The 13613-nt window shown below is 39.1% G+C and overlaps 1 protein-coding gene across 3 annotated transcripts in view; it reads right to left on the bottom strand.

Moving 5' to 3' along the window:
- Positions 1-13613, bottom strand: part of MYLK (myosin light chain kinase) — a 186548-nt gene that overhangs the window by 49399 nt on the left and 123536 nt on the right. For all 3 annotated transcript variants that reach the window (XM_018911339.3, XM_009087830.4, XM_018911340.3), the window contains 2 exons: positions 11688-11804; positions 8287-8367 (listed from right to left, as the gene is read on the bottom strand). In XM_018911339.3, the coding sequence (XP_018766884.3) occupies positions 8287-8367; positions 11688-11804 (198 nt within the window). The remainder of the gene's footprint in view (positions 1-8286; positions 8368-11687; positions 11805-13613) is intronic.

The raw sequence follows: 13613 nt of genomic DNA, 5'->3' as shown, positions 1-13613 counted from the left end.
ACTGAGGATATACAGACTGTCACTGGACTTCATCAAACCATGCAGATTGCCAAGGGTTGCTGGAAGGTCTGGCTGAATATCCTGTTTTGCAGACACAAATATCCCTGAGCAGAAATGAAAGGCTGGGGCAGGTTGGAAGGGGATGAGTACAAGGACAGGTCTCTGGCTCTATGTAGCTTGCTTCTTTGCCCAATAGTGTACACCCCACTGTTCTCAGATCTTCGTTAAAAATACCAGCTCATCTTATGCATCTCTTTGAAATGCAACTTTTCTTTTTTCAAAGGCTGCTGAAGACAGTGAAAAAAACATCCACTCAAAGTTGACAAGGTCAAATGATTGTTTTCATTAAAATATTTGAGCCTCTTGGAAATGTTAGTTCAAGTCTGCTTCTGATGCCTTTTTTTTTTTTTTTTTTAAAGATGGTTTGTCTTTTTTCTGGTATTTACATTGAAACAGGCCAGTGCTGAAAATCAGCCTGGAAGTAAAAGGACTAATGAATCTGCCTTCTAGAAACAACATAAACATTACAAGGCAGGTTTGCCTCTTACAGAGCTTGTTTTTGAGTGGGGGGACATAAAGCAAAAAGGGGACAATCCCCACCCAGGCTGGTAGTTGCCAGACATTTGGTTGTGCTCTTCCCTTCCCTGATGGTGCAGTCATGAGAGCAGATGTGCTCAGAAGCCTCCGTCTTTCTTTTTTGCTTCCCTTTTTTGGAATTTTACTAAAAATAGGAATAGCCCTCCCCTGAAATGGCTCTCTGCACAACTTGCTTTCATAAAGCATGAAGGAAAACTCTTAGGATCTGAAAAAAAAATCAGTACTCAAGATAGTATTTCCAAGGAATCCATAATTCCTACTGTCTTCCTTAAGGGACATGCTTAAAATTATGTGCATGTCTTCTGTAGTGATGGATTTTAGGACTTGGTAAACAAGTACAGTTAATACCTAACTCCATTAGCATAAGGAATAAGACCTATCCCTGCTTCTGTCTGCTTGTGGAACAGCCTCATTTTAGCTCAGGAGAGAAGAAGGGTTAATGACATACGCCCATACTACAAGCACATAAAAAACCATTTTCTCCTCATGCAAAACATGTCAAGATTTCATCTTGAACTAAACTGGGTCTTTTTCAGCATTTTCAGAGTTCAAGAGAAACTGAAAAAAGTCATGTCTATAATGTGTCAGACACCATGGTAAGAAGAATATTTATGGAAAATTTATGGAAAGCCCAGATTCAAGTATCTGCTCCTTCTTCCCCATCTCACTTGGATCCTTCAGGCTTATGGAATGTGAGATCATGAGGTCTTTCTCTCCCCCATGTAAATGAATCCCAGTGTAACCTCCTTCAGACCCTTCTGGGTGTAGATATCCAGGTCTGAATCAAAAGTGACTGCTCTCTGCCAACCTTCACTCCTGCCTGCTTTGCCAGAAAGCATGGAATGACTGAGAGCTAGAAGTAGAGAAAAACATGAAACGTTTGGCCTTGTGTTCAAAGTAGTCAATGATTCTGTTCGGTCCTTGCTTCTGTCACAGACCTAACTGATAGTACAAAAACTCATTACAGATTTTAGCACAAACAAGATGAAACAGGAGACAAATGATTGCTACAAGTGTAGCAGAAAGTTTATTCATACATTAATGAACCTGTGCTAATTGCTGGAGAGGAAAATGACAAACACAATGCACACACTGTTTTCAGTAGCTTGAAAACTTCATCAAGGTTTGGAAGTTTAAACCGTTTCATTTCATTGCATGGCAGAGAGCAAATTTCCTATAGTGTTTCCAAATAACTGTTTAGTATCTAAATACAATAAACCAGAAAGCAACTCTGGCTTAAATTTGATGACAAGCAGAAATTAGAAAACTTAATTCCATGCAAGTCAGTTACTTGAGTTTGTGTGCTTCATAACGGTTTTTTAAAGCTTTTATATTTTTTTTTATTATAAACAACTGCCATTTTGTTGCAACATCCCATATTCAGTTTCTAAATCATGCAGAGATTGTCCTTTAATTGAGAAATATACAGCCTCTGCCTTCTGAAAACAAAAATAAAACCCAGGAAATACTCACTTTGGCAATCACGAGAGAGCTAGGATATACCACCACACTCAGAGCTTCAATAATATGATCTGGTACACTGAAAATAACTCAGTATTTGAAAACAGCTCAGCTGAAGGAATAAACAATTCCATAGCAGTTTAGCAGCACCATTCTTGAGCAACTTCTACAATTAAAGCAAATCTGAGCAGCACAGAAGAGATCCAGTATCAAAAAGAGCTCACAAACCACCCAGGCCATGTAAAATGCTCTAAGAGCTCTGGTAGGAACAAGACAGCAAGATTAGTTTCTTAAGTATAACCTTTTTTATATCCTGGGAGAATATCTACAATTAGACACTAAAAGGCTGTGCCCAGGTGTGTAAAGGCAGGAGTCTAGGGTAGGTTACTACCCTGCTGCCCACTCTGTTCCATAGGAAAACACTGCCAGGTCATCCGGACATTCAGGAGTTCCAAATGGTTTCAGTGGGAAAAGCTAGGTGCTATCTGCTTTTGGACATTAATTAAGCCAATGGATTTAGTTCCCTGTTTTATAGAGAAAATGCTTCTATTTTATGCCTCAGATGTGCAATTTCTAGCCAACGACTTAACTGTAAATTCATGAAGCATGACACCTCTTCAGCTCGAGGCCACATTGCAAAAACTATTCCTTTTTCTCTCTGTAAGACAGTCAATAAACATTTCTGTCTTCTTATGTCAACATACAGATATGTAGGATGGACTCCATGAAATACACGTGGAAAATACTGTTCCGTGCCAAGATTAACTCAGAAAATGTCAGTACAATGAGAACCGTGGAGTAACTTGGCAGGGGTTCAAAATACATGCCCAACATTAGAGAAACAGTGCTGAACTGGGCACTCAGAAGAAGGGATTTGGACAACAAATTAGTGTTTCTCCATTGCTCATTTTATACTAAAGTAACAGATCTATTTTTCATCTGTAGAAGCAACCAACCTTCAGAGTCACCAGGTTAAATCCTGCATTGCCCATTTACTCAGCCCAACTTGGCTGTCAGGCCTTGTGGCACAGCTATGCACCTCTGGACCCTCGAGGCTCAGGAATGAAGGCAGCACCTTTCACAATTTAGAGTTTCAGAGAAATCCTGTTTAGGTCTTAAAAACAGCTAATGGCAGTTTGATTTACATGGACTAAGAGCGGAATTTTTAGCTTAGGAAAAAAGATTAATTTTTCCTTGAAAAGTTTGGTTACAGGCTTCTCTGACAATGTAATTCATATTGTTCCAACACACTAAGTACTTGCACTCACTGTGCAGAAAATGTCTTGGATCTCACAACAGCCAGGAGTAGAGCAGCATGAGCCTTCTGGGAAATGAATGGGACTGAGGGAACTGGCTTGGACAGCCTCATTGACCCTCAAGAGCATCTCAGACTATCCCAGCCACCAAAGAGGTCAGCAGCAGCCACAGAGCACAGCTGCTACCCACTGCCCACACTTCTGCAATTAAAAGAACATCTCTGACCAGAACAGTAACTTCCTTAGTAATTGAGTTCTTCCCTTAGAAAGTGGCACATTTTACACTTAGGGCAAAACAATCTGTCACGAAATGAAGATTTTGAAACATTTCATATTCATCTAAGCTGTGTTTCATATTATTTTCATAGAACAGAAATCAATAGAAAACCTGAAGTGTTTACTGATTTAATTATATACTAACTAAATTGGACACATCAAGCTTAATGCTTTAATAACATTTTCTTAAAATGGTGCTTGCAGACTTGGATTTTCTGACAAGATTGTTTACTGCAGAGTAAATAACAGAAGTGCATGCCAATCACTTGGCCACTGACTCATAACTTTTTCATGGTGATTAACATTTAGAATTCTCCCTACTTTGGACAAGAATATTTTAACATAATAAGGGGTCCTGTTTAGCATATTTACTTTAATGGTGCATTGTTCCAGAGATGTCACTGCTCAGCCTTGCATTCAAGTACCAATAATGTTAAAAATTCAGATCTGGGAAGGTGACAGTGAAACCTTCTGGAGGATTTGATCTGGATAGTGCCAGTGATGACATTTATTAGTAACCATCAGCAAGAGAATACAGCTGTATTATTATACAGCTACCCAGCCAAAAATGTGTTTGACATGAGATCAAATGTTCTATACAGTAGAACATTTGATTTAAATATAGAAAAGATTTCTATCACAAGCTACCAAATACTGCTAAATAACTTACAGGTGTATAGAAAAAGTTGTTTTCTTTGATGCAATTTAATTTTAAATGAGTAGAAGAACTTACATTTGTGCAATCAAACTCTATGCTGGGTCAGCCCTTCAATGTATGTGGTCTAAATATGAGAACAGTGGGTTTAAGAAGTATTACTCAGATGAGGAAATCCAGAATATCCTGTCAGGTTTTCATAACAATAATTGCAACAGGTGATAATTGCAATTTCTAATATTTACTGGAAGTAGTGCTGTGATTTAGCCCTACAAAAACATTGGGCATTTCCTTCTGAACACTTCAATCCAATGCTTAGATTTATGAGCATTATTTTCTAAAGCATTAAAGTATTTTTTTTCTCTCAGTACCCATAAGTGGGATACAGTTTCTTCCTACTATAGTAAAGTTATGTTGCATGGTTCAGCCATAGTGAAGTTAAAAAACCAGAATATAACTGCTGTAATACTCCTTCTTCATTAGCAAATCTTGAAAAAAGCCTTTGAAAAAAGTCCTTTTGGAAAGCTCATGTTTTATGTAAACTATTGTGATGCCACTTAAAAAAATCTGTACTATCCTCAATGCTTCATGCAAATTAATCCTGAGACTGAGGATCAAGAAATCTGGGTTCTAGACTTGCAAACAAATCTGCTTTGTCTTGGGCTAATTCATTCTATTTTGGTCCTTTGCTTAAGGACAACAAAATATTTGCAAGTGTGGAGTAGCAATATATTTTTTTTAAAAAAGGAATATTTATTTGTAAACATTCAAATCTTTATTTACTCCTAAAAATCTCAAGCAGAACTTTGATTTTTCCACAGTCTGTTGCGACAAAAACATTTATTTAATAAGCACTGAAGATTTTGCAAGTGGCTTTGGTAATTGAAATAAGCAATTCCCTTTAAGCCTAATTTGAAATAAGTTTTAATTTCAAAGGGAACTGGGTGCCTAAGTCCCTTCACAGCAGTTTCAAAGCTTTTTAGAGAAATGTTCAAGTGGTGAAATTTTTGGCTTAGTGTTTCTGCTACATGGCTGTGTCAAGCCAGGAGGACCCTTACATTACCCACTGATTGGTCTGGCATGGCACACAGTGTGCAGGATGATAAATAACAAAAGGGTCCAACTTTCCACTGCCTCTTTTAGAAGAAACACAACACTCTGTTATTCTAACTTAGTAACATTTGACATCCACTGAGCAAAGACCCAAGTGAAAAAGCCCAAGTCAGCGCAGTCAGTAAAGAATGAACTAATTCCAGAGGTGCCCTTCCTCTCTTCTCCCTTTTATTTCACCCAGATTCAAAGGTGAATCTGTTTCTTATTCTCAGAAACAGTATTATTTATTCTATTTATCCTTAGAGGGTTGCATAATTATTACTAAATTCTGGTGACACAATATTAATTCTAAGCAAAAGGAAATGCATTGTAAGTTTTGTAATTTGCCAGCATGGGAGCAATCTTTCTGCAGTAAACACTGCAAGCATCCATTGAGAGATGTTGTTAATCACTGAGTGACACACAGCTTCCTTCAAGATGTTCTTTTTCTGCACCAGAATCCAGTATGTATTGCATATCAAAGGAAGCAATGGCCCAAATTCTGCTTACTATTGGTTTTCTGCAGCTTACAAACCCCAAGCTTCCAGTAATTAAATAACATTGTCAGAATGAGCAGCCATATGACCTGAGTCAGCAGCTCACAATGAGACAAATTCCTCAGGTTAACATACTGACAACATTCACTCTTTTCCACAGAAAGAAATGTATTGATCTTTGCTTTCAGGAACCTAAAGTTAATTACTTTCCTGAAAGTTTCTACTCGGGCAAAAAACCCAAGGATCACTTGTAATTTATCTGAAGAGAGAAAAGGATGACATAGCTGCTAACCATGAAATTTGACTTGCACTGCTTTACACAATGTGGAAAATAGGGATCTTTTCCCTGAAAAGTATTTCTAAAAAGTACAGAGAATATATAGTCTATCCTATAGAGTTCATACTGCTGTGACAGAATTCACAACTCAAAATTCATAATTTATTAATTCATAATTCTAATCACATTATGAGGAATTTTTATTCTCTCCTTCTTAACAACAATCTGCACACTCTACTTGCCCTTAGGGCTGCTGGTAACTCGATGTGGCAAACAAAGAAAAGATAAGAGTAGAAATGTATCTCCTTATTAGACTGAGACACCTTAATTCACAGTTATTCTCTATTAACCTTCTTTTCAAGAAATATACAGTAAAGACAGACAAACATCTGACTTGTAAAGCCTATTCTCTCTCAGGTAAGGAACTTTACAGTCTCTGTATCTGATAAGAATTTATCAGTGTAGATTGGAACTGTGTAGTCCACTGGATCTGTTTTGTATATTTTGCCCCTGACAAACATACAAATAAAAACTTATTTCAGAACAAATATTCACATTCCTCAGAGACTCAGATGTTAAAAAACCACCTGTGAAATCTCTGCAGCCAAATCCTTTAAAAATTAAATATGTATTTTTCAAAACTTTTCCAAAAACTCTTTCAAAGCCCAGTTTCCTAACATTCTCTCTAGTCACCTTGATGTTTACTGTGCAGCAGGAAAGATGTGTTAAAGGTATTTTGGAAAAAAAGAGCTTATGAGAAGTTCAAGAACTTGAAATACTGAAATAATATGCCATGTAGAAAAACCATTGCCCATTATTTCAACTTCTTTTCCCAATTATTTTGGCAGCCAGAGTTGGTAGCTTCTGTTTTGCTATCTATTTTAATTTCCACTAAAACTAGAAGCAGAAGAAGCAGGATGTGGATCAGGTCATATATCTCCATATTTAGACTTAGTTCCCAACTCACACTTTCTCCTGGGAAAGCTATAATTGATAACACTGCTGGGAGGATCAGAGGAAATGTGTGTGTTGTGTGCATAGAAAACACAATTTAAAACACTGTTCTGTGGAGATTTAAATGGCTGTAAAATTTTCTTTTCTATCGATGTTCAATAACAAAATGATTGTTGTTAATTGTTATTATTTATGGCACTTGAAGCTCAGGTGCAGAGGTGGAGGATGTCAGTGTGACTCTTCCCACATCCCCAAAGAGAAGCTGGAGAGAGAGTTATAATGCTAAGCCAGCAACTCAGAAATAGCTGTAGCCCAGGGCATAGTTTTATGTAAGTCGCATTTCCAGAAGGACAATTATTACCTGCAATCATCAATCACTATAAAACTGCTCTGAGTCCTGCTGAAAGCAGCTAAAAGTGTTCTTGCTGAAGACCAGATTAGAGTTTATTTGTTTTTTATTTTTTGAGAGAGCTGGATAAAATATTCCATATTTCCATTAAACCACATCATTACATCTTTTTAGGAACTCACATGGTGGACCATCTTAGATAAACAATTTTCAAAGTCCAGTTTTGATTTAAGAGACATTTGTATCCCTTAATTTCATAAGTTGTACTGGTGTTAGGAATTCCTAAACTGACATTATTGTGCTGCCTTTACCATTTAAACTTTCTTCTCAAAGAAATGCATGTATGCTGAGCAGCAAACATGGGAATTTATAGCTAATTTATTGTTTCTGAAAGGATTAGAAGCAAGTTAAGCATTTAGGCTTAAAACAAAGAATGCAAAATTTGCAAAACCACTCTCCATGGTCATGCCAAAAAAGGACAGATAATTCTACAGCGCATTTCAGTCAAGAAGCTTTGCTCACCAATAGTAAAACTTCATATCGTCTACACTGGACACAGCACAAATTGAAGCAAGCTACTCGAGTATTTCTGTGCTCTTTGAGAGGCAGCCAAAAATAAATCTGTGTCACAAGTTTATTGCACCATTATGAAAAACAGAGAGTAGAGGGGTGAGGTCTGAACTCGCAGTTTGGGCTCTTACTTCTAATCCCCACATGGCAAAAACTCATTTCACATGACTTAAGTGCAAGGCCTAAAGAAACAGCACAGGCTTCTGATCCTATGTCTGCAAACAGAAGGGAATGACCACAGAATCCCAAAGCACTCTTTTGTTTCCACTGGAAACAAAGCAAATCAAATCACAGCCACTTACTCTCTGTTGGCAGCACTGGGGGAAGAGTGGTCGTAGGCTTCTTGGTCTTCTTCTCGGTAGGCTTTGAGGTCTTTGAGGCATCTACAATCAAAACAAATAATAAAATACAAATCCTATTTGAAAATCAGTAATGAAAAAGCTGTCTAATTAAAGGTTCATTTTGGATTTTCTGCAAAGTTAGAGGAAATTGCAGTCCTTTAGGGTTTTAAGAGGAATTTTCTGCACAGATTTGCTGGAAATTTGCTGTCACATTCTGAAAGAAAGAGGGAGTAGAGAGGGAAAAACCCTCTACAAAAGCAGCTGCACTGAGAATCCAAGCCAAGTGAGCAGCTAGACAGGAGGTCTCATCTAAGCTGACAGGTATTTTAGCTGAATAGACCAAATATAATGTGCACAAAGGTGTGTCAGGCAGTGCAGAGAAAAGGGAAATAAAACCATATCAAAACATAGTTTCATTCAAAAGAAATGATGGAAAGTAATTCTTCTGTTCATTTGTCTATGCTATCAATTCAGATTAACCCATTTTGAAGTGCATAAATTCCTCCATCTGTTTAAATCTTTACAAGAAGATATTCCTGGCTATTTGTTTATTCCTAAATAAAAAGAGAAAAAGGGACACCACAGGACTGAAACTGGATGGATTCTACTATTTTCACAATTGCACAGCTCTTATCCAAAAACTGCTCATTACTGCAGGCTACACCAACAGCTAGGAGTCAATAAAGCTCCTTTCCATGTGTATCCCACATGAGATATAAATAAAAGGTGCAACTTTTTTTTAAGGTTATTCCAAGATGAGCATGATCACAGGGCTGGAGCACCTCTCCAGCTGAGAGAGCTGGGGCAGTTCAGCCTGAAGAGAAAAGGGCTTTGGGGAGACCTGAGAGCCCCTTCCAGTACCTAAACCAGCTCCAAGAGAGCTGGGAGGGACTTTTCACAAGGATCTGTCGTGCCACATCAAGCAGGAATGGCTTTAAGCTGAAGGAGGCAAAATTTAGATTAGATATTGGAAAGAAATTCTTCCCTGTGAGAGTCATGAGGCTCTGGCACAGGTTGCCCAAAGAGGTTGTGGACTTCCCATCCCTGGGGGTGTTAAAGCCAGGCTGGATGGGGCTTTGAGCAACCTGATCTGTGGGAAGTAGTCCCTGGCCATGGTAGGGGTTGGAACAAAATGATCTTTAAGGTCCCTTCCAACACAAACTATTCTAGGATTCTATGACCTAAAATGCAAATCCTAACAAGCTCTGCTTGCTACATTGTTTGATACTGACATTTATCTTTGGAAGAAAGAGTATGATTATAGATTATGATCTCAGCAATGGCTGTATCACTTTACAGCCTTCAAATATTCAGCTTTCAGAGTATTTGTTAGGGAGAGAGCTGTTAGCTACCATAGAAAAAGATGACATAAATGTTATGGAAACAGCTATTTGAGTCACCTTCTTCTAGGTGCCAGTGTGTGAAAATTCATCAAAGTTTCCTTCCTAACAGAGGAAGCAAGAATCTCCCAATAAATAATTCAAAGCAGAAAGCTGTGTGAGAGTTCAGACACTCAGATTCTACAGATCTGCCAACTGAAGTCAAGCATTCCTCCAATCCTGAGTCCCTAATGTCAAAAGAAATATAATGATTGTGGTTACTTAGTCTAAAAATCAGCATCTGGGATCCTGACAGTGGACTGAAGAAGGGAGAAATCTGAACTCTTGTTTTAGATCACAATTCTAATTTAAAAATAACAGTCATCCCCTCTGCCAGTCTCAGACATGGGATATCAGATGGCGTCTTTCCTAAATAGCTGGAGTTTGCTATGGTGCAAAAACCTCTTCTCAGTAGCTTGCCATTGGAGGATGAAAAAGGCAGAGGAGACAGCCAGCATGGAGGTAAGGAATGTGGTCACCCTGGTGCCCAACATGATGTGAGCAGTGAGCTCCTACAGCCGTGGCTGCCACCACCACAGAAAGCCAGGCAGCTGAGGTAATGCCATTCACATCACCAGGCCAGCAGCTCACAGCCTCCCAGGAACAAGACTTGGCAAGCCAAACTCTACCTGCAGCCTCCTAGAGTATGCATTGTCCAGCAGGAAACTTGATGTGGGAAATAGGCTAAAGGAAGATTGAGGAAGAAAAGCAACTACTTGAAGGAGATCAGAAGACAGAGGAAAAACACATAAATGACTGAGACATTTAAAAGTTGCTAGGGCAGTTCTAGAGAAATACTGTAGGCTAAGCTTTTGGTGATCTGATCCTTCAACACTCTATCTGTGGTGCTTACGGTGTTTCAGGGACTGGATTTTGCTTAAAGCCCATTATTTGAACTTCAGCACTGACAAAATGTATTGCTTTAAATTACAGAACCATAAAAAATAGCTTATCAGATATCTAAGACAGATTACACTGTGACCATAGTATCACAGAAGGTACAGGTATATTAATTGTAATCAGTGTTTAATCAATTTCTTTTCCAGTTACATGAAGACTGACCTTTAGTGAGGAGTTAGAGAACCACATTCTAACCTTGTGTCATGTAACATTAGGAAAAAAAATAATAGTTTTCTTTTTTAGACCTTCTGCCACAAATACCACATCTGCAACACAGCAGTGAAGGTTCAGTACCCAAGTTCTGTTATTAGGCTTGTTGTCTAGTTTTGTGTTCATTTTAGATCACAATGGAAAGTATCACACTATTCAGAAATAAGTTCACCAGAAGGTGAGTTGGTAAGAAGGACATTTGGTTACTTAAAGCCCCTTAAATAATTTAAACTTCATGGCAGCTTTATAAGTCTGTGTCACACAGCCTCATCTAGGCCTTGCCCAAGGCCAAGACTAATGAACAAGAGTACAGTGTCATCAGCATGACCATGGCTGAAAACAAGTACCTCAGCCTGTAAATTGTCCATGGTCTAAGACTATGGAACACAAGGGTGGTTGAGTTGCTAATTTATTTTTTCTCACTTACACTAGAAAATCAAACAACCAAACATCTATGAATGCAAAGAACTGGGGAGCTGTAGAGTGAGAAATGCGCCACACGCAGTCCTGAGGCAGACTGACACCCAGACTCACACAGGCCATTCTCACTGGCTCTCAAAGGATGCACACAGCTCAGAAACAAATCTGACAAGTTCAGCTTAGTGCTCTTAAAACCTTCTAGAAATACAGTGGGCAGCAGAATACAGATTATTCCACAAAGATTCCAGAGCCCTTGGTTTTGTACTGTCTCTCTGCTCATGCTACTGTATGGTAGACACTGAATTACCTATTGACCAAAAAGTGCAGAAGGGAAGGGAGTAGAGTTCTGTGTGTGTGTGTGTAAAAGTAGCCCCTAAAGGTCATTCTTGGGAAATAAGCTGGAAAGGAAGAAGTTCTAAGGAAGGGCTTTCTTGTACCCAGCACAGTACTTACCTTCTACCACCACCTTGCAAGCACATTCAGCTTTCCCTGCTGGGTTCTCAGCTATGCACTTGTACTCGCCCCCATCTTCAGGCATGGCCTTCTCAATGGTCAGTGAGCAGAGTGTCCCTGTACAGAGGAGGGAGAGATCAAATGCAGGTTAGGCTGCAGCTCACAAAAACCTTAGTGCTAGTAAGGAGCAGAAGGTGTCAAATGAGCCAGTCCTTCCTGACAGGTCATCTTTTGTGCTAGAAAAAGCTGCCCCTAAAAATTTAACCTTACTGGAGTTTTATTAATGGTAGGTAAATCAAAAATTGAATTTTATTGCTTTTCCTAGGATACTCCAAGTAGTCCCTGCAGCCCTGAACTGGTCGCTAAAGGAAGAGAAGGCCCAGAGCAGCACCACTGCTGCTCTTCTTGTCTTACAGCAGAGATCAAAAGTCCTAAAAGTGCTTATAGTGTAGGACTGTCACTAAGAGGGTTACTGTCCAGTGCCCATCATCAAAGTTTTGATTCAGACTTGTCTCTAGCACTCCCGTCATGCGTGTAAGAGCAGAACTTCAGCTCGGTGCCTAAGTGTTAAAATGGAACTGAAAGACATTTTCTTATTGCTTGAATTGCCTAATGAATAACTGCCTGTAAAACATCCATTAGAAAGTCCAATATATTAGTGGCTGTCAAATTTATCACTGCAACAAATTCATTTCTTTCCAAACAAAACCATAAAATTTGACTTAATTGGGTTTGCAGACACAGGATGCGACATAAGCTTGTTATTTACCAAGGGAAGCTTGGTATGACCCAAGGGAAATACATTTCCTCTTAAAAATGAAAACTCTGTGAACCAAAATAGAAGTTTTTCCCAGTAGATGAGGGATGAGGAAGAAGAACCTTGTCCCTTACTTTCACTTGCATTGACTGGAACAATGAAGTACTTTCCTCCCCAGGGTGAACCCCAATTAAAATGCTCCACACTTTCCCCTTCCAAATATCTCTCATTACGTGAAGGTGAAGTGTGGGCTTGCTTTCTCCTTCTTCATTGAAAAGTTGGGTCTGTTCCCTAAACACAGCCTGAGACCTTGTGCACTTCTGCCCATTGCTGTTGGCCTGTCCAGAACACCTCCACCCTCCACTTACCTCTGCTGCAGTAAAACCTTCCCCTTCCCTCTGTTTACCTTTTTCACAGTCATTCCTAATTCAAGAATTGAAGAGATGGATTTTTTTTTTTTCAGATGTTTACCCTGTTTCCTGAGATGTAAGGAAATTTCCCAGCACCTTTCTCTCTGTGGTAACTGGAAGACTCCCAGAGTGCTCGAGCTCAGGCTCCCCATCAAATGTAACCCCTGTGATGTGGGAGATGGCACAGGCAATACAAGTCCATGAAAAGGATCTGCAAAAGAACTCCCCTCCATCTGAAGAACTTTGGGAGTTTACTGGTTCTCTTTGGAGATGAACTCCATTTGGACATGGCATTTATGCTCTTGGCATTCATATTTTTCTCTCATTTTAAACATGGATGTCATTATTCAAGAAAAATCTTATAAAAAAACATTCAAATGGTTTCCAACAAATTTGGTTTGCCAAAAACACACATCCATTAGAAGAAAATTATTTTTCCCCTCTTTATAATCCTCCACAAAATCAAGCAGCTCTAAATAATGACTATTTTCCCCTGAGAAATGATGTGAAAACTGTCTCAGAAGAGGAGCACTGACCCCTCACTCACATGGGCTGTGCTCAGCCAACCACAGGGTGAAAAGGAAATCCACGTGCCCTCCCTGAGGCAACGCTTTTCCATGAGTCAGGCTGAAGCCAAAAATGTCACGAGCTGCAGTTCCATTCCAAATGGAGGAGAGACATTAGAAAAGTATTCTTGCAGGCATCTAGCAAATATAAATTCACATGTCTCTGCTGTTTAAAGAGACATTTGGAGAGCAG

This window comes from Serinus canaria, chromosome 7 (assembly GCF_022539315.1).
Source record: "Serinus canaria isolate serCan28SL12 chromosome 7, serCan2020, whole genome shotgun sequence".
Taxonomy (NCBI): Eukaryota; Metazoa; Chordata; class Aves; order Passeriformes; family Fringillidae; genus Serinus; species Serinus canaria.
The sequence above is the reverse complement of the archived record's forward strand: the minus strand, read 5'-3'. Positions and strand labels throughout refer to the sequence as shown.